The 24951-nt window shown below is 37.3% G+C and overlaps 1 protein-coding gene across 1 annotated transcript in view; it reads right to left on the bottom strand.

The window, feature by feature from the left end:
* The window catches only part of EPS15 (epidermal growth factor receptor pathway substrate 15), a 162890-nt gene that overhangs the window by 100670 nt on the left and 37269 nt on the right, over window positions 1-24951 (bottom strand). Inside the window, exons 3-8 of the mRNA XM_081225796.1 lie at window positions 24700-24789; window positions 23750-23797; window positions 19724-19819; window positions 17716-17781; window positions 16437-16562; window positions 13617-13676 (exon numbers count right to left, since the gene is read on the bottom strand). Of these exons, the coding sequence (XP_081081922.1) occupies window positions 13617-13676; window positions 16437-16562; window positions 17716-17781; window positions 19724-19819; window positions 23750-23797; window positions 24700-24789 (486 nt within the window). The remainder of the gene's footprint in view (window positions 1-13616; window positions 13677-16436; window positions 16563-17715; window positions 17782-19723; window positions 19820-23749; window positions 23798-24699; window positions 24790-24951) is intronic.

Here is a 24951-nt window from a genome sequence, read left to right as displayed (position 1 = left end):
TGAGAAGCCCGTGCACCACAACAAAGAGTAGCCCCCGCTCTCGGCAACTAGAGAAAAGCCCACATGCAGCAACAAAGACCCAAGGCAGCAAAAAAAAAAAAAAAAAAAAGCAGCATGATCTAGAAGGCCCAGGCTCAGCCCTGGCTCTGCCACTAACTGATCTGCTTACAGGAGCTAATTTACAGAATCTTGTCCAACTCTAAAAATCTATGAAAAAGCATAAGCATAAGCTCATTTACCAAATAGTAAATTACTAGATTTAGGGGTCTTCCCTTTAAGTTTGAAAGCCATGGTTTCCGGCTCAATAAAACAAAGAACTATTTCATAGAATAGGACTGCATACTGGTGGAACTCATCCCAACAAAGGAAACAATAAACTTTAACATGATTATTAGTCACTTCCCTTGGTTCAATACCAATACCATAATTTTACATACATTTTGAGTTTTCAAACAAATACCAGAGAGGAAAACTTGGCCCATTTGCAAAATGTCCCCTTAATGCCCTGTCAGAGACTCTCTCCTAACCTAAGTCAGAAGTAAAACTCAGGAAGAGTTATTTCCAATATCCTTATTCTCTAATCATAGAATTCATCAATGAGCAAATAGAATACCAATAATAGTCACAGACATTTAAAAAAAAATCAACATTCAAGGATACAGAAATTATTTTTTAAATCCACTTTATTTTTGTGTGTATACATACACACGCATATGCCCCTCTCAAAAGTCATTTTATGAACTACAGAAGTGATTCCTGAAAGTAAGTCTTCAAAAGTCATTTTAGTTGTGGCCAGAACACCCAAGGCATGCTAAGGCCTGACCTTTACAAATTCAGTTAAAAAAAAAACCAAAAAACCTCCAAGATATTCTAGATTCTGGATTTTTAATTAAACCACTAGGTTTCAGAGAATATAAAAAAGCATTTACATTTGAAAAGAAATAAGGACCGTTCATGAAAGGTTCACAAGGCAAGAGAAGTTATACAAGTTAGAATATCTCACTAACTTCATTTATTCCAATTAAAAAAGTAAACCAACCAAATATCCCAGCTACGCTATAAAAGGAAAGAAAGAATTTGGTTTGATTAAGAATTTTTAAAGATAAGTCTTGAACATAAAGACTCAGGTTCAAGCAAGTTTGGGTTCATTAGTGAAATAAGAAGTTATTCTTTTTAAAAATCCATATTGTAATTCAAGAAACCAAATTAGAATTTCTCATTAACTTCATTTTTATTTATTCCCATTCAAAAAATAAACATACACTTTGGCTTTGGGACAAAGGCCTGCATGTGGCCACATGTGCAGGAGAAAAGAGCTCCTGTATGTGCCCCAACATCTGAGGAGGGCCATGCTGACTTTTATCCAGGATGTTTTTTTCTTAAATAGCAGCACAGAGCCTTCCTTCTTCTGAATGCTCCCACATGGTTTACTCTCTACTTTCTCAGGGTTTACCAAAGATGACTGTATACAAGCTGCATTAACAAGACCTGGTAACAGGGCTCTTGGGACCTCTGTGCTGTTCCTGCTGGGGCGCCCAGTGAGGAAAACAAGACAAGATGGTGGAGTAGAAGACCTTGAGCTCACTCCTCCCACGAGAACACCAAAATCACAACTAACTGCTGAACAATCATCAGTAAAAAAGACTGGAACCTACCAAAAAAAGATATGCTACATCCAAAGACAAAGAGGAAATCACAGCAAGATGGTAGAAGGGGCACACTTGCAATATAATCAAATCCCATACCCCCTAGGTGGGTGACCCACAAACTGGAGATAATTATATCACAGAAGTTCTCCTACAGGAGAGTTCTGAGCCCCGCAAGAGGCTCCCCAGCCTGGGGGTCTGGCATCGGGAGGAGGAGCCCCCAGAGCACTTGGCTTTGAAGGTCAGCGGGTCTTGATCGCAGGAATTCCATAGGACTGGGGGAAACAGAAACTTCACTCTTGACGGATGCACACAAGGTCTTATTACCAGGAACCAAGGCAAATGCAGTGAATTCATAGGAGCCTAGGCCAGACCTACCTGTTGGTCTTGGATGGTCTCGTGCAGAGGTGGGTGGTGGCTATGACTCTCTTGGGACATCAAAGCTGGTGGCGAACATACCCAGGAGTGAAGGCTGACATCTTACTTGGGACATTAACACCAAGACCTGGCCTCACCCAACAGCCTATAGGTTCCAGTGCTGGGATGCCTCAGGCCAAACAACCAACGGGGCAGGAACACAGTCCCACCCATCAACAGACAGGCTGCCTAAAGACTTCCTGAGACCACAGCCACCTCCAGACACACCCCTTGACATGGCCCTGCCCACCAGAGGGCCAATCCAGACACGCCCCTTGACATGGCCCTGCCCACCAGAGGGCCAAGATTCAACTCCACCCACCAGCGGGCAGGGATGTGCCCCTCCCACAAGGAAGCTAGAGCAGCCTCACCCACCAGCGGGCAGACACCAGAAGCAAGAAATATACAGTCCAGTGCCTGTGGAACTCAGCCTGCAAATGAAGGTCAGAACCTACCCTGGGACCAGCTGGTCCCTGGTCATTGGGTGATGAGGTGGGGCTGTACTGCTGGGACACATAGGACCTCCCCTACAGAGGGCCATTTCTCCAAGGTGAAGAAGCATAACTAACCTTCCACATACATAAAAATACAAATAGAACCTTAGACAAAATGAGATGACAGAGGAATATGTTCCAGACAAAGGAACAAGATAAAACCCCAGAAAAACAACTAAGTGACGTGGAGATAGGCAACCTACCCAAGAAAGAGTTCAGAGCAATGATCGTAAAGATGATCCAAGAACTCAGGAAAAGAATGCATGCACAAAGTGAGAAGTTAAAAGAAGTTTTCAACAAAGAATTAGAAAAAATAAAGAACAACCAGAGTTGAAGAATACAATAATTGAAATAAAAAATAAACTAGAAGGAATCAACAGAAGAATAAATGAGGCAAAAGAATGGATAAGGGAACTGGAAGACAGGGTGCCAGAAATCACTGCCACAGAACAGAATAAAGAAAAAAGTCTGAAGAGAAACGAGAACAGTTTAAGAGACCTCTGGGACAACATCAAATGCACCAACATTAACATTATAGGGGTCCCAGAAGGAGAAGAGAGAGAAAGGGCCTGAGAAGATACCTGAAGAGATAATAGCTGAAAACTTTCCTAACATGGGAAAGGAAGCAGTCACCCAAGTCCAGGAAGCACAGAGAGTACCATACAGCATCAACCCAAGGAGGAACATGCCAAGACACATAGTAATCAAATTGACAAAAATTAAAGAGAAAGAAAAAATATTAAAAGCAACAAGTGAAAAGCAACAAATAACATACAAGGGAATCCCCATAAGGTTATCAGCTGACTTTTCAGCAGAAATTCTGCAGCCCAGAAGGGAGTGGCATGATACCTTTAAAGTGATGAAAAAGAAAAACCTACAACTGAAAATACTCTACCCAGCAAGGCTCTTTTTCAGATTTGATGGAGAAATCAAAAGCTTTACAGACAAGCGAAAGCTAAAAGAATTCAGCAACACCAAACCAGCTTTATGAAAAATGCTAAAGGAACTTCTCTAGGTGGAAAAGAAAAGGGCAAAATGAGAAACAAGAAAATTAAGAAATGGGAAAGCTCACTGGTTAAAGCAAACCTACAGTAAAGGTAGGAAATCATCCACACACAAATATTATATCTAAAACAAAAATCACAAGAGGAGAATACAAAAGCAGGATATCTGAAATGCACTTGAAATAAAAAGATGAGCAACTTAAAACAATCATGGAAATATATATAGACTGCTATACCGAATCCTCACGGTAACCACAAACCAAAAATCTATAATAGATATACACATATGTAAGTAAAAAGGAATCCAAGCACAACACTAAGGAAGGTCATCAAATCACAAGAGAGACGAGAACAAAAGAGGAAAGGCAGAAAAAAGACCTACAAAGACAAACCCAAAACAATTAACAAAATGGCAGTAAGGGGCTTCCCTGGTGGCGCAGTGGTTGGGAGTCCGCCTGCCGGTGCGGGGGGCGTGGGTTCGTGCCCCAGTCTGGGAGGGTCCCACGTGCTGTGGAGCGGCTGGGCCCGTGGGCCGTGGCCACTGGGCCTGCGCATCTGGAGCCTGTGCTCCGCGGCGGGAGAGGCCGCGGCAGTGAGAGGCCCGCGTACCGCACAAAAAAAAAAAAAATAGCAGTAAGAACATACATATCAATAATTACCTTAAATGAAAATGGATTAAAAGCTCCAACCAAAAGACACAGACTGGCTGAATGGTACAAAAACAAGACCCAAATATATGCCATCTACAAGAGACCCACTTCAGATCTACAGACACATACAGACTGACAGTGAGAGGATAAAAAAAGGTATTCCCTGTAAATGGGAATCAGAGAAAAGCTGGAGTATCAATACTCAAATCAGACAAAATAGACTTTAAAATAAAGAATGTTACAAGAGACAAGGAAGGACACCACATAATGATCAAGGGATCAATCCAAGAAGAAGATATAACAGTTATAAATATATATGCACCCAACATAGAAGCACCTCAATACATAAGGCAACTGCTAACAGCTATAAAAGAGGAAACTGACAGTAACACAATAATAGTGGGGGACTTTTTCTGTTTTGTTTTGTTTTTTAGTGGGGGACTTTAACACCTCACTTACACCAATGGACGTATCATCCAAAATGAAAATAAATAAGGAAACAGAATGGCACAATAGACCAGACAGATTTAATTGATATTTATAGGACATTCCATCCAAAAACAGCAGATTACAATTTCTTCTCAAGTGCACATGGAACATTCTCCAGGATAGATCACATGCTGGGCTACAAAGCAAGCCTCAGTAAATTTAAGAAAACTGAAACTGTATCAAGCATCTGTCTTTCCAATCACAACCCTATAAGATTAGAAATCAACTATAAGAAAAAAACTGCAAAAAACACAAACACGTGGAGGCTAAACAATATGCTACTAAACAACCAACGGATCACTGAAGAAGACAAAGAGAAAACTAAAAAATACCTAGAGACAAATGAAAATGAAAACATGATGATCTAAAACCTACCAGATGCAGCAAAGGCAGTTCTATGAGAGAAGTCTACAGCAATACAAGCTTACCTCAGGAAACAAGAAAAATCTCAAATAAACACCTAACCTTACACCTAAAGCAACTAGTGAAATCAGAACAAACAAAACCCAAAGTTAGTAGAAGGAAAGAAGTCATAAAGATCAGAGCAGAAATAAATAGAGACCAAAAGGAAAAAAAAAAAAGGATCAACAGAACTAAAACCTAGTTCTTTGAAAACATAAACAGAATTGATAAAACTTTAGCCAGACTCATCAAGAAAAAAAGGAACAGGGCACAAATCAATAAAATTAGAAATGAAACAAGACAAATTACAACAGGCAACACAGAAATACAAAGGACCATAAAAGACTACTACAAGCAACTTTATGACAATAAAATGGACAACCTAGAAGAAATGGACAAATTCCTAGAAAGGTACAATCCCCAAAGGCTGAACCAGGAAGAAATAGAAAATATGAACAGACCAAATACAAGTACTGAAATTGAATCTGTGATTGAAAAACTCCCAACAAAGTCCAAGACCAGATAGCTTCATAGGTGAATTCTATCAAAAATTCAAAGAAGAGTTAACACCTATCCTTCTGAAACTACTCGAAAAAATTGCAGAGGAAGGACCACTTCCAAACTCATCCTATGAGACCACCATCTCCCTGATACCTAAACCAGACGAAGATACCACAAAAAAAGAAAATTACAGGACTTGCCTTGTGGTCCAGTGGGTAAGACTCCATGCTCCCAATGCAGGGGGCCCAGGTTCGATCCCTGGTCAGGGAACTAGATCCCACATGCATGCTTCAACTAAGAGTTCGCATGCCGCAACTAAGAAGTCTGCATGCTGCAACTAAGAGTCCACATGCCACAACTAAGAAGCCCGCATGCTGCAATGAAAATCCCACATTCTGCAACCAAGACCTGGAGCAGCCAAAATAATAAATAAATAAATAAATAATAAAAGAAAATTACAGGCCAATATCACTGATGAACACAAAAATACTCAACAAAATACTATTAAACCAAATCCAACAATACATTAAAAGGATCATATACCATGATGAACTGGGATTTAACCCAGGGAGGCAAGGATTTTTCAATATACACAAATCAATCAGTGTGATACACCACATTAACAAATGGAAGACTAAAAACCATATGATCAGCTTAATAGATACCAAAATAGCTTTTGACAAAATTCAACATCCATTTATGATAAAAACTCTCCAGAAAGTGGGCATAGCAGGGACCTACCTCAACGTAATAAAGGCCATATATGACAAATTCACAGGCAACATCACACTCAATGGTGAAAAGCTGAAAGCATTTCCTGTAAGATCAGGAAAAAGACAAGGATGTCCACTCTCACCACTGTTATCCAACACAGTTTTGGAAGTCCTAGCCACAGCAATCAGAAAAGAAAAAGAAATAAAAAGAATTCATACTGGAAAAGAAGTAGTAAAACTGTCACTGTTTGCAGATGACATGATATCATACATATCATACATTTATCATAGAAAAATCCTAAAGACACTACCAGAAAACTACTACAGCTCATCAATGAATTCAGTAAAGGTGCAGGATACAAAATTAATACACAGGAATCCACTGCATTTCTGTACACTAACAAAGAAAGGTTAGAAAGAGAAATTAAGGAAACAATTCCATTTACTATTGCATCAAAAAGAATAAAATACCAGGGATAAACCTACTTAAGGAGGCAAAAAACCTGTAATCCAAAAACTGTAAGTATCTGAGGAAAGAAATCAAAGATGACACAAATAAATGGAAAGATATACCATGTTCTTGGATTGGAAGAATCAATATTGTTAAAATGACTGTACTACCCAAGGCAATCTACAGATTCAATGTAATCCCTATCAAATCACCAAAGGCATTTTTTATAGAACTAGAACAAAAAATTTTTTTAATTTATATGGAAATACAAAAGAACCCGAATAGCCAAAGCAATCTTGAGAAAGAAAAACGGAGCTGGAGGAACCAGGCTCCCTGAGTTTAGACTATACAACAAAGCTACAGCAATCAAAGCAGTATGGTACTGGCACAAAAACAGAAATATAGATCAATGGAACAGGGTAGAAAGCCCAGAAATAAACCCATACACATACGGTCAGCTAATCTACAACAAAGGAGGCAAGAATATGCAATGGAGAAAAGACAGCCTCTTCAATAAGTGGTGCTGGGAAAACTGGACACTTACAAATAAAAGAATGAAATTAAAACATTCTCAGGACTTCCCTGGTGGTCCAGTGGTAAAGAATCCACCTTCCAAGGCAGGGGAAACAGGTTCGATTCTTGGTCGGGGACTAAGATCCCCCATGCCACAGGGCAACTAAGCCCACGCACAACTACTGAGCTCATGTGCCTCAACAAGAGAGGCTGCATGCCGCAAACTACAGAGCCCACGCACTCTGGAGCCCGCGTGCCACTAGAGAGAGAAAACCCACACACCACAACTAGAAAAAAGCCCACATACTGCAACTAGAGAGAAGCCCACGCACCACAACTAGAGAGAAGCCCACGTACTGCAATGAAGACCCGACACAGACATAAATTAATTAATTAATTAATTAATTTTTTTAAAAAATCAGAACATTCTCTAACACCATACCATACACAAAAATAAACTCAAAATGGATTAAAGAACTAAATGTAAGACCTGAAACCATAAAACTCCTAGGGGAAAACATAGGCAGAACACTCTGACACAAATCGCAGCAGTATCTTGTTGGATCCGTATTCTGGAGTAATGGAAATAAAAACAAAAATAAACAAATGGGACCTAATGAAACTTAAAAGCTTTTGCACAGCAAAGGAAACCAGAAACAAAACAAAAAAACAACCTATGGAATAGGAGAAAATATTTGCAAACGATGTGACCAAAAAGGGATTAATCTCTAAAATATACAAACAGTTCATATAGCTCAATATCAAAGAAAAAACAACCCAATCAGAAAATGAGTAGAAGACATAAACAGACATTTCTCCAAGGAAGACATACAAATGGCCAAAAGGCACATTTAAAGATGCTCAACATCGCTAATTATTAGAGAAATGCAAATGAAAACTACAGAATGAGGTATCACCTCACACTGGGCGTAATGGCCAACAACAAAAAGTCTACAAATAAAAAATGCTGGAGAGGGTGTGGAGAAAAAAGAACCCTCCTACACTGTGGAAATGTAAACTGGTACAGTCATTACAGAGAACAGTATGTAGGCTCCTTAAAAACTAAAAACAGAGCTACCATATGATCCTACAATCCCATTACTGGGCACATATCTGGAGAAAAACATAATTTGAAAAGATGAGTGCACCCCAATGTTCACTGCAGCACTATTTAAAATAGCCAAGACATGGAAGCAACCTAAGTGTCTTTTGACAGGTGAATGGATAAGGAAGATGTGGTGTACATATACAATGGAATATTATTCAGCCATAAAAAAGAATGAAATAATTCCATTTGCTGTTACACAGATGGACCTAGAGATTATCATACTAAATGAAGTAAGTTAGACAAAGACAAATATCATATGATATCACTTATATCTGGAATCTAAAAAAATGATACAAATGAACTTATTTACAAAACAGAAAAGACTCACAGACATAGAAAACAAACTTATGGTCACCAAAGGCAGGGGTATAAATTAGGAGTTTTAATTAGGATTAAAATATACGTACTACTAGGGCTTCCCTGGTGGCGCAGTGGTTAAGAATCCGCCTGCCAATGCAGGGGACACGGGTTCGAGACCTGGTCTGGGAAGATCCCACATGCCATGGAGCAACTAGGCCCGTGAGCCACAACTACTGAGCCTGCGCGTCTGGAGCCTGCGCTCCACAACAAGAGAGGCCGCGATAGTGAGAGGCCCGCGCACCGTGATGAAGAGTGGCCCCCGCTCGCCGCAACTGGAGAAAGCCCTCGCACAGAAACGAGGACCCAACGCAGCCAAAAAAAAAAAAAAATATATATATATATATATATATATATATGTACTACTATATATAAAATAGATAACCAACAAGGACCTACTGTATAGCATAAGGAACTATGTTCAATGTCTTGTAATAACCTATAATGGAAGAGAATGTTGAAAAAGAATATATATATTTATATATATATGTAAAACTGAATCACATTGCTGTACACCTGAAACTAACACAACATTGTAAATCAACTAGATTTCAATTAAAAATTCTTTTTTAATATTTATTTATTTATTTGGCTGCGCCAGGTCTTAGCTGCAGCCCGTGGGATCTTCGTTGCCAGTGTGGGATCTCCGTTGTGGCATGTGGGATCTAGTTCCCTGATCAGGGATCAAACCCAGGCCCCCTGCATTGGGAGCATGGAGTCTTAGCCACTGGACCACCAGGGAAGTCCCTCAATAAAAATTTTTTTTTTTTTTTTTTTTTTTTTTTTTTTTTTTTTTTTTTTTTTTGCGGTAGGCGGGCCTCTCACTGTTGTGGCCTCTCCCCTTGCAGAGCACAGGCTCCGGATGCGCAGGCCCAGCAGCCATGGCTCACGGGCCTAGCCGCTCTGCGGCATGTGGGATCTTCCCAGACCGGGGCACGAACCCGTGTCCCCTGCATCGGCAGGCGGACTCTCAACCACTGCGCCACCAGGGAAGCCCAATATAAAAAATTTTTTAAAAAATAAAATATAATAAACACAGAGCAGATACTGGGTCTTTAAAACAAACATAAAGCACCATTTTATCTAAAAGAAAATGGGGGGACTTCCCTGGTGGTCCAGTGCTTAAGACTCCGTGCTCACAATGCAGGGGGCCCAATTCCTGGTCAGGAAACTAGATCCCACATGCCACAACGAAGAGTTCACATGCCACAACGAAGAGTTCACATGCCACAACTAAAGATCCCACATGTCACAACTAAAAAGATCCCGCATGCCGCAACTAAGAGCCCATGTGCCACAACTAAAGATCCCACGTGCCACAACAAAGACCACGTGTGCAGCAATGAAGATGCCGTGTGCCGCAACTAAGACCCAGTGCAGCCAAATAAATAAATAAACATTAAAAGAAAATGGGTAAGAGGACTTTGCTGGTGGTCCAGTAGTTAAGAATCCACCTGCTGATGCAGGGGACGCAGGTTCAATCCCACTAAGATCCCACATGCCATGGGACAACTAAGCCCATGCTCTAGAGCTCATGTGCCACAACTAGAGAGCCCACATGCCACAACTACTGGGCCTGAAGCCACAACTAGAGAGCCCGTGTGCCACAACTAGAGAGCCCATGAGTGCAACTGCTGAGTCCACGTGCCACAACTAGAGAGAAGTCCATGTACTGGCACGAAGAGCCCGCGCACCACAATGAAAGACTCTGCATGCCACAATGAAGATCCCGCATGCTGAAACTAAGACCCCCACAAGCCAAATAAACAAATAATTTTTTTAAACGGGTAAGAATTTTAGAGTTAAATCTTAAGCATAAATACTCTCATGTTCAATAGTTTCGATTAATTAGTAAAATAATACATAACAAGAAAGGAAAAAATACTATGTTATACTTCAACAAACCAAAAATTGACAAAGTATAAACTGTCATAATCCAAAAGAACTGATCATATGAATAAGCACATTATCTTTACTTATTTAGGAACATAATTTAAAATGTTTATAGAGTTTAGTTATTCTACTGTTGCAAAAGCATTTAAAAAATTACTTCAATTTTCAAAGGAACCCTTAAAAAATTCAGTTTTTAAAAATACTGATGCTAGGGGCTTCCCTGGTGGCGCAGTGGTTGAGAGTCTGCCTGCCGATGCAGGGGACATGGGTTCATGCTCCAGTCCAGGAAGATTCCGCATGCCGCAGAGCGGCTGGGCCCGTGAGCCATGGCCACTGAGCCTGCACGTCCGGAGCCTGTGCTCCGCATCGGGAGAGGCCACAACAGTGAGAGGCCCGCGTACCACAAAAAAAAAAAAAAAAGTACTGATGCTAAATAAAGATCAGTGACTTGCAGGCTCAGTTACATTGGCTATGTTGTAGTAATTAAATTTTTTTAAAATAGTATGGACTATATTAGCCTCAGTCACGAAAGTAAAAAGATGGGAAAAGATTTATCAGGCAAAATCTACCAGAAGAATGCTAGTGAGACTATTAATACTGACAAAAGGAAATTAAATTAAAATTGACAAAGGAAACCCTAGAACCAAAAGAATTAAATTAACTGAGTAAAATCTAGAATTTTAGTTACGAAAAATGTTCTAAAATCTTCTGAGGTTGGGAGGCGAAGGAGAAAGAAGTGAAAATAATCTAAAGGTCTTATTTTACTTGAATGAGGGCTAACAATCTTTTTTTCAAATACTGGAGCAATAAGTATGGTAAGTACAAGGAAGGGTATATTAACCATTAATGGAATAGACATTATAACAGCATTTCCAAATTAATTAAAGGGGGGAAATGAATGAATCACAACTTGATAACTAGCAACAATAAGGAAGAGGAAAAAAGAGAAAATAATAATGTAAAATAAATAGGATCTGGTAGGGGGAATAAAATCAATACACAGCTCATTATCTTAAAAGACAAAAACTGTCAAATTAGGTAAAAAATTAAAATCGGCAGTGACGTTTTTAAGAGATACATTTTAAGCATAGAAATATCAAGTAATCCAAATAAAAAGAGAGCAGAAGCAGTATTAATATCACACAAGCTGGAATTCAAAATTAAAGGCACTAAGCAGGATAAAGTTGGAAAAAAATTCTGAGGAATGCACATAGAAGGAAATCAAACGTGGCGAAATGGTTAAAATTAGTAAATCTAGGAGAAGGTATATGGATGTTCATTAATTTTTAAAGTAGTAATTTCCTACAAATGTATGTTTATTCTTAAATTATTCTTTTAATGAAAATTTACTTTCATTACAAAAAAAAAAAGTTGCCTAGGAGAAGGCTTCAGGGCATAAGGTAAACTGTGTTTACTCACTTACCTCAGGAAATACTACTGTTTTATCAAATGAAGATAATGCTATTGTCTACCTAGCTTAACTATGCTTATACAAATGCTCCTTTGAAATTTTTAATTTTTGTCTTTATAAGGAAAAAAATTTCTATTTCTGTATATGTTTTTTCAAATGTGATAAGATGTGTTCTGCCTATTTTGTTTCACTCCTAGGATATAAACAGAATAAAATTTATGAAAGGGCAAAAAAAAGAAAAGTAAGGACAAAGAGAAACTGAAGTATAGTCAATAAAATCAGTATAATGGATTTACAGAAGTCTAATATCTTCTGAACAGAAATGTTGACATATCCAGGAAACACATGTAAAAACAGGTTGCAACCTTGGTAACAAAGAAAACCTTAACACAATTTTAAAGACCACATTCACCAGCCAAAATCTAATCAAGCTGAAAGTATATACAAAGGTAATAAAAACCAAACAAACTAACTACTTTGAAATTAAAAAGCATATTCCTAAACAGATGACCAAGGAAAATTTAAAAATTATCTAAAAAGGAGTGAAAAGGAGAACACGTTGTACCAATATCTATGTAATCCAGCTAAATCTGTATTTAGAGGAAAATACGTCCTTTAAATGTTTTCCATATTAAAGATGATAAAAAACAAAGGGACTTAGTACTTATCTTCAGAAATTTTTTTAAAAGTAAATCAAAACAAACTGGAAAGAAGGAATTAAGATAAAAGTGGAAAAGAATGAAACAGAAAGTCAAAACATAATAGAAAAGATAAATAAATCCAAAAGATGGCTCTTTTAAAAGATCAATAGGCCAGAAAAAATCCAATTAAACAAAGAATGAGAAGAAGCAAAAATACATAAGATTTGGAAACAAAGGAACCCAACCATAAACCCAGAAGAGATTAAAGAATAGTGCAAATCTGTGGCAAATCTGAAAGTCAAAGAAATGGACAATTTCTTAGCAAAATAGAGAAAATTTGAAAAGATTAACTTTCAAATAAGAGATTCAAGGGGGGATTAGAGATTTACCATTCATGAGTTCACAGCAGAGTTTTATCTAACCTTTAAGGAAGCCATGAAAACAACTCTATGTGGAATTAACTAACCAGTTACTTAGGATAACATGTCTTCAGATAAGATGTCAAAACTTTCTCTGCCTTCATAAATGACGTGAAACTATTATGTTATTCATCTTTTCCTTTAATCAAATAAATGTGAAAATTCAGGGATTATATTTGAAGTAAAGTCATTCCACAGCAGAAGTAGGTACTGAGATGCCTAGTCACGTTGAGATTCAAAAGATTATACTCAGCATCTTTAGAGTACATTATCCAAAGCATGTATTCTTATGTACCTTAAAGTCAAATAAAATGAAGATGGCAAAAACATTCATTATCCATTTGTTTAATAATATTTATTGACTACCTATAAATTCTAGGTAAACAGAGTCATACAATCAATTTTCAGAGAAATGTAGTTTACCTCTAAAGATAAACAAAAAGGGGACATTTTCACTTGAGAAAACCATTAAGATGTTTAAGATTTCAAAAGCATTATGTTACTTACAACTGCAAACTCATCTCTGTCAAGCATTCCATCATGGTCAATATCACTCAACTCCCAAACCTTAAAAAGAAGAGAATTAGGAAAGATTAACATTCTTTCATTTCACGTGCTAACTGTATACATCCAATACCTAAATGGAGGAAAAAGTTTTGCCTAAACATCATAACATCTATTTCTCTGAGAAATTTCAATTATGCTGACCATTTTATTAAATTACTATTATATGCTATATTAACATTACTGTAAAAAGAAATAATAATTCTTAATACCAAGTATTTTTAAACAGAAATTCCTTTGCAAATTTTTAAAGAAAATATTTTGTTCCTCTCAAGTAAGAAAACAATTATGTAACACAGTACTTTAAACAACTATAATGCTTTTTCAAAAACAACACCTCAGTTAATTCATGCAACAACTCCATGTGGTACTATAAAACCTGTTTTAGACCTGAGACTGCATGACTTATCTAGGATCATAACAACTATTATTAAGTAACAGAATCAGTTTTCAATGTGAAGACTTCCAACCAAGTCCATTATTGTTTTCCCTATAATACAGAACCTCTAATCATCTGAAATAAGTGTCCAATGAACACTGTATTATTAATCATTAGCCAACTAATGTCCAGGGCATACAAAATAAATATAAAATCTAAAAGGCCCTGGTATATTTGGTCTAACTCTAGAGTAGAATCCATAGCTTTAGACCAGCTATAAACTATGTTAAATGCCTGAAATGAAGGTATTTAAGATATTCAACAAAATTTTACTTGGGACAGGAAGAGAAGGTATACTGGTAAGAGACAGGAGTGAAAATAAGCAAGTGCCTGGTCACTGAATGCCCTGGAGTTTAGACTATTTCCTAAATGCAATGGGAAGCTACCTAAGAGGGTAACTTTTAAGTAAAAAATAACAAGATCATATTTATAGTTTAGAAATCTCACACAGATCACACAATAGAAAAATAATTAATGAAAAACAATATTAGAAAATAGCTTTTTTTTTTAAAAAAATAAATTTATTTATTTATTTTTGGCTGTGTTGAGTCTTCGTTTCTGTGCGAGGGCTTTCTCCAGTTGCGGCGAGCGGGGGCCACTCTTCATCGCGGTGCGCGGGCCTCTCACTGTCACGGCCTCTCCTGTTGCGGAGCACAGGCTCCAGACGCACAGGCTCAGTAGTTGTGGCACACGGGCTTAGTTGCTCCGCAGCATGTGGGATCTTCCCAGACCAGGGCTCGAACCCATGTCCCCTGCATTGGCAGGCAGACTCCGAACCACTGCGCCACCAGGGAAGCCCCCAGAAAATAGCTTTTAAATTAATATTTATTATATTTATTGAGCACCTAAACTATACAACACTGATCCAGTAGTACTGGTGTTGTGGTGGCAAGTCGTTATCATCATGATCATGGCAGCTAGCGTTCAAAGAGTATGTACCAAGCACTGTGCTAGGTACTTTATATACATTATCACATTTAATTTGTATAACCCTACAAACTGTGAACCATGCTAATTTTAAAGATTAGAAAACTGAGACATGGTTTTCTAATGATTTGCCCAAGGTCATACAGTTAAGAAATGGTGTAACCAGGATTTGACCCCATGTAGTCTGACTAAGCAGGAATTAAAGAAAGGACTAGAGGTTTAATGAGAGTAGATAAGGTTTGAAATATAAAGAGGGGTATTGAGAAATCATGATGGAAACAGCACAAGAGTGACTGCAGTATGGAAAACCCAGCTGAAGATCATGAAATTATGATGATACCAATCTTACAAGACTTTCTCAGTAGTCTGAATGCAACCAGAGAGAAGGCAGACAATTAGCTTCATGCAAGGTTGGATTTTCACCAGGCAGGAGAAAAGTTAGAAAACATGGCAAAGGAAGCTAAGGATACTGACATGAAACAGTGGACCAAAAAAATCCAGGATGGATGAGGAAAACAGTAAATTCAAAATATGGGGAAAATATAAGAGTCTGATTTAAAGGTCTTGATGAGGTCGGGCTTCCTAGTGGCGCAGTGGTTAAGAATCCGCTTGCCAATGCAGGGGACACGGGTTCGAGCCCTGGTCCTGGAAGATCCCACATGCCACAGAGCAACTAAGCCTGTGCGCCACAACTACTGAGCCTGAGCTCTAGAGCCCTTGAGCCACAACTACTGAGCCTGTGTGCTGCAACTACTGAAGCCCGCATGCCTAGAGCCCATGCTCCACAACAAGAGAAGCCACCGCAATGAGAAGCCCGTGTACTGCAACAAAGAGTAGATCGCGCTCACCACAACTAAAGAAAGCTCACAAGCAGTAGCGAAGACCCAGCGCACCCAAAAATAAATAACTAATTAATTAATTAATTTTTTAATTAATAAAAATAAATAAATAAAGGTCTTGATGAGGTCAAAGAATTAGTCTTGCAAGTATCTAGGAAAGAAATCTAGAAAGACAAGAAGTTCCCTTCAGAGAGTAGAATTTATGATTTCAGAGATGAAACTATTGCTTTAACCAGGCTGTATGATACAGCCACAGAGTAAATGGCAGATGCAGAATACTGATGGTCTCTGGAAATTAAATCAAGGAATTCAGAGGTCAGAGCATACAGCTCAAAGAAAAAAGGACCTACATACAAGGATTATATATAGCTAATTTCAAACACTCGTATGTTAGAGGGAATAACCAAAGAAATAAATTGGCAATAATTTTATATATTAAGTCAAAACACAAAAAATTCTATAATACAACTTCAAAATAAGATCTATGTATTTTTAAGTGTTCCTGGTAGATACAAAATTAAAATACATAAAAGTTACATTTAGAATTTAATATCTTACTCTTCCAAGAATATCCACAGGTAACTTAGAGTTGAGCAACACTGGTTTCACTTTATCACCAGACAGAAATCCATTCACTGGGCTTAAACTATCAAAAATTGCATCATATTTGGCCTTATCTTCAGACTATAATACAAAAAAGATCAACGTTAAATAACAGTGAAAGAAATTTAACTGGAGTTTTAAAAATCGAGTCCTCGAAGAATAGACAACATTTTTAAAACTATCATTTAAAAAACATTTTTTACTTTCATCAAAATATATTATAGTAAATAATAATTTAAAAGTTACTCCACTCAAAAGTCTAGAATCCCCTCCATCCCTTTTGTAGCTGGAATACTATCTTTGCCTTTCTAGTGTTAGCTTAAAATCAAAAGATTTTAGTGATCAAAGGGCTTTGAGAAGAGCATCTAGTCCAACCCTCTCACTCAAACAGATCCAAAGCAAAACAGTAACTTTTATAAGAACACACAGCTAGTTAGTGACATTCTATGACTTTCTAAACATGGTATTTAGTTACATTTCAAACTCAAACAAATTTAAAAAAAAAAAGGAAATCACTGCCACAGAAATAGACAGCAAGTTTCCCCCATTTTTCCCAAAGCAAGATTTCTTTTTATCAATAACAAGGTACTTTCTAAAATCCCAGAAAGTTATTTTTATAATATAAAAAACTATTGTTCATGATTTTCCAAGTCAAGCCCAGATCCTTACACTTTTTAAAGTTAATAGCATACAAGCACACACAGGCATACAAACCAAAATGGTTTTCTGACAAAACTGTACACATCTATTACAGGTTATTCGATCTGCTATATTCTATTTTAAAATTACGATTTTTAAAATTTGATAAGATAGCTATAACCATTTTGGTGCCTCCAAATAACTGTAATGCAAAATACCCATTTTAGAAAAAGATTTCATAAAGAAGTGTTTTAGAGCCATAAAGAGAATTAGTTAAGTAGAACTTTTCAAACAAGAAATAGTACCAGTGGGGTAAACTACCTATTCATCAAATATTTTAGTTAATACAAGATTATGAGATCACCATTTTTAGTTTACACTATAACAGAAATGAGATTAAGCCAAAACTACCTGTCATAAAATGACTGACAGAGCTGTAACATCCCTCAAGCAATTTCTAGTACCAGTATTTCCTCCACAGTAAAAAATGAAAGTCTAATACAGACTGCAATATATTTTGGAAGTAGGGGGAAAGGATTATGTAGGTAGGAAGTAAAGTGAAGTAAAAGAGAGAACAGTTACAAAGTTTACTTACTTTTACAGCCCATGGGAGCTCAGCTGCAGAAGTTCTGCTGATTAGCAAAGGACTACTGGTATCATGCTAAAGAGGAAAATATAGCACATGAAGGGCTGAAATCCTCACGTCAATAAACAATGAAGAGAAAATAATCTTTGGATTTAAAAATACTCAGACAAAATGTTGGATCTCAATGCACAAAGGACACTATTTTACATTAACTCTATTAGACCTTCATCTGAGTACAAATGAAACAAAAACTGAGTAAGCTGAGTTAGTGGAGCTAACTAAATGACTAAATGACTAAATGACTGTGGAGCACTAAATAAAACATGTAAGTCTTATAGAAGAAATCCTGTTACAACCGAAATCAAGATAAAGATATCTGAATGTAACAAAAATATTTATGGCCCTGTTAACTGATCACTTTTTCCCTACACTATTTAAGGAAAGCTGACTGGAACAAGAACTCAACTTAAGATTTCTAAGTTACAACTACATGAACCTATCAACACCATGTCCAAGTTATTATGTTTATTTGCTTGTAGAGACAGATGAATATGTTTGAAAAATTTTTATAATAGTATAGTTAGGCAACAAATCCCTAAATTAACCCTGACTCCACAACTAAACTTCAAAGTACAGAAATTCTCAAAACTGAAGTTAAATTCATAATACTCAGACCAAATACTAAAATACTGAATTTAAAAACAAGCAAGAAGAGCCGTGAAACTTCTGAAAAAAAGCAGTAGGGTGGGGAGGACTAGCCCTATCAGATATGAATTACCAAATATGATAATTGAAACAATGTGACACCAGCATATGGATAAACAGATCAATGGGTATGAACAGAAAAAATCCAGAAAAAAAACAAAATACATATGAGAATTCAGCACATGATTGAGGTGGCATTGCAAATCGGTATGGAAAAGATTGATTATTCCATCAACTGTATTAAGTCTAAAAGGTAGCCATCTTGAAGAAACATAAATTTGAATCCATACGCATACCTTACCTCAGGACTAATGTAAATGTGAACAAAGAAACCATTAAAAAACTTAAATCCTAATAATTCATTTACATTAAAAACAATGACTTCTTTATGGAAAAAGAAATCACCACAAAGTCAAAAGACAAATGGCAAACTGGGAAAAAATATTTGCAACTCATATAGACAAAGAACTGTTTCCCTAATATATAAAAAGCCTCTAGAATTCAATAAGAAAAGACAAACAACCAAAGAAAAATGGACAAAGGTTACAAACAGACATTTCACATAAAGGCAATGTAAATGGCTCATAAGCATGAGAAAAACTACTCAACTTCACTCCATAAAACCAAAAGGACGAATTAAAACTACACTTATATTGCATTTGTCACCTATCAAATTGACAAGGACCAAAAGTTTGACAACAGTATGTTAGCAGAAGTACACTCAACCAATTGCTGGTGGGACTGTGAACTAATACAACCACTATGGAAGACAAGTAGATATTATATGTGAAAATTACAATGCACAAACTTTTGAAACAGCAATTCCACTTCTGAGAAGTTACACATATATTTCTGCACATGCAAAGTGACACAGATTCAAGGTTATTATTCACTGCAGCATGTTTTAAATAATAAAAGACTGGAAGCAAGTTAAAAGCCTACCAATAGGAAGTTAAATAAATTAAGGTAAACAGAAGCACGGAAATACCATCCAGCTGTAAAAAAGAATGAGGAAGCTTTTATGTAAAGATTTCCGAAACATATCAAGTTATTTAAAAAGGCATAGAATCATGTGTATAGTATGCTACAATTAATGTAAACTGAGGATATAGGTATTTATATGTCTTTATATACACATATAATAACTGGAAGATACACAAGAAACTAATAACAGCAGCAGCCATAAGAAAGAAAATTGGGTAGCTGAGTGATAGGGGTTGAGGGAAAATTTTTTCAATATAGTAAATTTTAATTTTCAAATCATGTGATATCATTTTTTAAAATACAATTTAAATTTAAAAGCATTTCTTACAAATCTTGGTGGAGGAACAGCCAGGTTCAAACTACTCAGTGAAACCTCCAATCCATTCTGGGCACATGCCACAAGACGCAAAGCAACAAAGAATTCCTGAGAAAGAAAATTATGAATGTTAAGAGCATTATCTATCTAACCATTCATCCATCCATCTATCTATCTACACACATACCTTTAATCTGAAAATATAAAACAATTCAAAACTACTCCAAGATTTTTATGTTGCAGCGAATATAACAGCACATTTGCTTGAAAAACACTTGCTCTAAAATCAAGAAGAGATCTATGTACAAAGATATTCCTAATATTATAAATAGCAAAAAATATTAATATAAATGGGAAAATAAATAAACTGATATACTGATAAATATATACATTTGGAAATATACCAAAATTAATAATCATGTTTCAAAGAATATTTAATGATGTTAAATGATTTTTATAATTTAAATGAGAAAAAGAATCTTGAGAAAAAGTCTAGAAGAAAATTGCACCTAGAAGAAAATAAATAAAAGGTTATCAAAAGGCATCTCTGGATTTAAGATTATAAATTTTAACACTAGACCAATCATTCAAGTGACTCAGTCACTGTTATTCCAGAAAAGCTACAAAGAATAACTATGCAACATCTAAAACAATTATATAACTGCTTGACTTCAAAATATTTGTAAATCTCTCCCAAAGGTCCTTGGGTTTTTGGCATTTGAAGCCTCGGTCCAAAATTTAATTAGTGGAATGACACTGAAGCAACTTGTTTTCAGCTGTTCTGAGTTAAAATCAGGTCTGAGAATAAGCATAACAAAACCCTTTACTCCAGTTATGATTACTTGCAACTTGTCAATACTCCAGTACAGTTGCCGATGCAATCAACCCTTTACTGCTTTTCTCACATCTGTTCTCACCTACAACCTTCTTACTCAATACTTAACCTATTCCTGGAAACTTGCACGTTGTCTGTTTACATAATACCTTGCCTTCACTAATAAATTTCTTGAAAAAATGCTATTTCAAGATCACCCCTTCTCTTTTCATTCACCACACAAGCTTCTATGCAATCTGATTTCAACTCCTACCATTAGCTAGAGAAACAACTGCCTATGTCACAAATAAACTCCTAGCTACCAAATACAATAGACTCTAAAATTTAAAAAAAGCTTCATCCTACTTGTTCTTCTTTTTTTTTTTTTTTTTTTTTTTTTTTGGCTGCAATGGGTCTTCATTGCTGTGCGTGAGCTTTCTCTAGTTGCGGCGAGCAGGGGCTACTCTTCATTGCGGTGCGCGGGCTTCTCATTGCAGTGTCTTCTCTTGCTTTAGAGCACGAGCTATAGGCGCACACGCTTCAGCAGTTGTGGCGCGTGGGCTCAGTAGTTGTGTCACATGGGCTCAGTAGTTTTGGCTCCCACCTCTAGAGTGCAGGCTCAGCAGTTTTGGTACACGGGCTTAGCTGCTCCGCAGCATGTGGGCTCTTCCCGGACCAGGGCCCGAACCCATGTCCCCTGCATTGGCAGGCAGATTCTTAACCACTGCGCCACAAGGGAAACACCCCCTACTTGTTGTTTTTGCAGCCTGGACAGTATGATCCTCCCTGAAGCTCTCCTCTACCGGCATAGTTTCATAAAGCTCTCCTAGTTCTCCTTAGACCTTTCAAGTATCTTTTGTTGAAATCAATGTCTCCTCCCATCCTTTAAATGCTGAACTCTAAATAACCCTTTTTCTCTTCTCATTCTAATGAGATTCAATTACTCTTAGGTAATCAGGTCCACTCCCACAGTATGGATGGGCTCTGAAGTGAAATAGTATTGCACTGAATTCTAGTTCTGCTACCGGTTGCGAGGCCTTGGGCAAGTTTAAAAAAACTCTTTAAAAGGGGGGCTAGGGCTTCCCTGGTGGCGCAGTGGTTGAGAGTCTGCCTGCCAATGTAGGGGACACGGGTTCGTGCCCTGGTCCGGGAGGATCCCACATGCCGCAGAGTGGCTGGGCCCGTGAGCCATGGCCGCTGAGCCTGCACGTCCGGAGCCTGTGCTCCGCAACGGGGAGAGGCCACAGCAGTGAGAGGCCCGTGTACCGCAAAAAAAAATAATAATAAAAATAAATAAATAAAAGGGGGGCTAATATCTACCTTGCAATGTATTATAAGGAACAAAATTAAAACCACACTATAGGAAGAAAACTATCATTTTTGGCACATAGAAACTCAGTAAGTATTGGTTTATTTTCTTAATTTCATATGTTAATTCAAAAATCTATTCCTCCAATGCAAACATCAAAGTTTATAACAGCAGATCCATAAATCCAGCCACCTGGATATAACAAAGACAACTCAAACTAAACATCCAGAGTCTAGGAACAGCAGTGAAGAATTTATTTTACTGTAAGTTCATGAAGATAGGCACCACATCCTGTCATGTTCACCTCTGCATTGCTAAAACCTGGCTCAAAACAGGTACTCAACAAATATTTGCTGACTGAGTACAAAGCACCCTGGATGCCCATGCGAATTTAGTTTTCCAATGTCTCCAATGTACCAAACTGGCCCTTCTGCCCAGGGGTCCAATGGGGACCACAACCTAACCTTGGAATCTTAAATAAGAGACTGGGTATTCTGACCCCCTCATCTAATTTTTCCTATCCCTTTTCTGAGTTAGCTTCAGCTATCCCCATAGGGAAAATTAGCTTTGAGTAGTAGTGCTCAGCCAATGTATTAGCATGTAGCAAGCTTTGAATTTAATCCTGAAGAACTCTGAAATCCATCTCCAAAAAGGAGAACTTTAAAGTTCTCTGATGGTGTCCAATGCCCACAACCACTTTCACATATTTCTGGTCTAAGGTGTACTTCTGGCTTGTAAACCATTTTCTGGTTTATATGTCAGAGATAAGACCTAGACCAGAATACACTGTACTCAGGTTTGATTAGCCAAGAGCTTCCCTTCAAACGCACAGTACCATCTTAACACATGAATAATAAAATCCACTTTTGGACTTCCCTGGTGGCGCAGTGGTTAAGAATCTGCCTGCCAATGCAATGCAAGGGACACGGGTTCGAGCCCTGGTCCAGAAAGATCCCACATGCCACGGAGCAACTGAGCCCGTGCGCCACAACTACCAAGCTTGCACTCTAGAGCCCACGAGCCACAACTACTGAGCCCGCGTGCCACAACTACTGAAGCCCGCATGCCTAGAGCTCGTGCTCCGCAACGAGAAGCCACTGCAATGAGATGCCTGCGCACCGCAATGAAGAGTAGCCCCTGCTCGCCGCAACTAGAGAAAGCCCGCACACAGCAACGAAGACCCAACACAGCCAAAAATAAATAAATAAATAAATAAATAAATAAATAAATTTAAAGAAAAATAATAAAATAAAATCCACTTTTATTTATAACCCTGCACACATAAGAAACTTAATTAATAAGATACAAAGAGCAAAGTCTCCCTGAATAACTAAGAAAAATAAATCCCATGTTATTGTTTGAATGTGTCCCCCCAAATTCATATATTGAAATTCAAAATCCCAAAAATAATGGTAGAACCATTAGGAGGTAGAGCCTCTGGAAAGTGCAAAAACCATCAGGATGGAGCCCTCATGAATGGGATAAGTGCCTTACAAAAAAGCATTCAGAGAAATAGCTAGCACATTCTGCCATGTAAGAATAAAGAAGTCGCAACCTAGAAGAAAGCTCTCACTAGAACCATGCTGGCACCCTATCTCAGACTTCTAGACTCCAGAACTGTGAGCAATAAATTTATGCTGTTTACAAGCCAACCAGTTTGTGATATTTCGTTACAGCAGCCCAAACATACTACAACACTCCAGGAGAACTAAATGTCACCAAACTAACACTAACCTTTGGGAATTAGGTATTTTAGTGCCTACTGATTGGAAATATTTTCACTGTTACAACACTTGCCCTCACAAAACACTCATTTTGGTAAAAACCAATTTTTAGTTTAAAAATACAAAAAATTGCTGGCTATTTTTTATTCTGAATCCCTCAAAAATTTTTCATGTCAATCTCTGAATCTTACTTGTTTGTTCAGGATACCTTTGCCATCTGTGTCAGCTAAATCCCAGATCTGAAATTTAGAAAAAAAAAAGTATCAATCTATATTTTAACAAAAATCACCTTAAAGATAAATGAAATCCCTGCAATTTACAACCTCATGCTCTTTGGTAGTCAGATTTAAGAATCATAGAATTAAAAGTGGAAAGAAACCTTAAAGATCACTTAGTGCAAAGATACACAAAGATACTAAGGTCCAGTGAGGTTAAGTGACTTACTCAAGAACATCCAAGGCATCAGGGAAAGAACTGAAGACCATATTCTAACTTCCAGTCCAATGACTTTTTTATTAACCCAGGTTCTAACTCCAAGTCCATTACTCTTTCTACTAGAACATGCTACCTTGATTTTAGATCCTTATTAAGATGATATTCTTTCTTATGGGTAAGCTGAAATAGTTAATGTTTATTTGTGAATAATTAAATTATTAATAATGATTATTTTTCAGGGTTTGAATACATACCAATATCATATATAAGGATTTGTAAGGAGATCAAGCCAAGAGAGGGACTTTTCCACCTCTTTGTGCTCCTTCCTAAGCCTCTCATCCCCTACTCTATTTACCACATATTAAACACAGAGACAGTTCTAATAGAGGAAGTAGGGAAAGAGCCAATTCTGAGTGGGTGGCAAGGTTCCCAGTCTGCATTGTTTCTCCCCACACCACTCAAATGTACTATTACTTCCTCATTTCATCCTACTAAAAAGTAATTTGTTTTCTAAAAATCTGAAAAACACCTTATTTTTCAAGAGGGTAAATCACTACACCAGAAATTCCCTCCACTGCATTACTGTAACTGCTTCCATAACAGTTCTAACTTCTAAGTTTCTTAATGGTTATCTTTCTGAATTTGCACCAAATTTATCTACACTAATAAATATTCATTATATCTAGTTACAATGAACAAATACTACCTTTCCAAGTATCAGGTCTGGAAGTCCTGATTTTTTCAGGAATACAGCAGCATCAGAAGCCAATACCCTTCCAGTATTGCCCGTATCAACCTGAAAAGATACAAACCATAAGCTGACAACAAACATAAAGACAAAACTATGATTATTTACCTGCCTTTCTCCCTGTAATTTGGGAACTGACTTTTTCAAACAGGGAACAGAAATCCTTTGACTAACAAAGGCCATGGAATATTGGAGACCCATATGAGAAGA

Source organism: Mesoplodon bidens (genome assembly GCF_964165515.1).
Source record: "Mesoplodon bidens genome assembly, chromosome: 2".
NCBI lineage: Eukaryota > Metazoa > Chordata > Mammalia > Artiodactyla > Ziphiidae > Mesoplodon > Mesoplodon bidens.
Note: the sequence above shows the minus strand (reverse complement) of the source record. Positions and strands in the feature narration are given on the sequence as shown.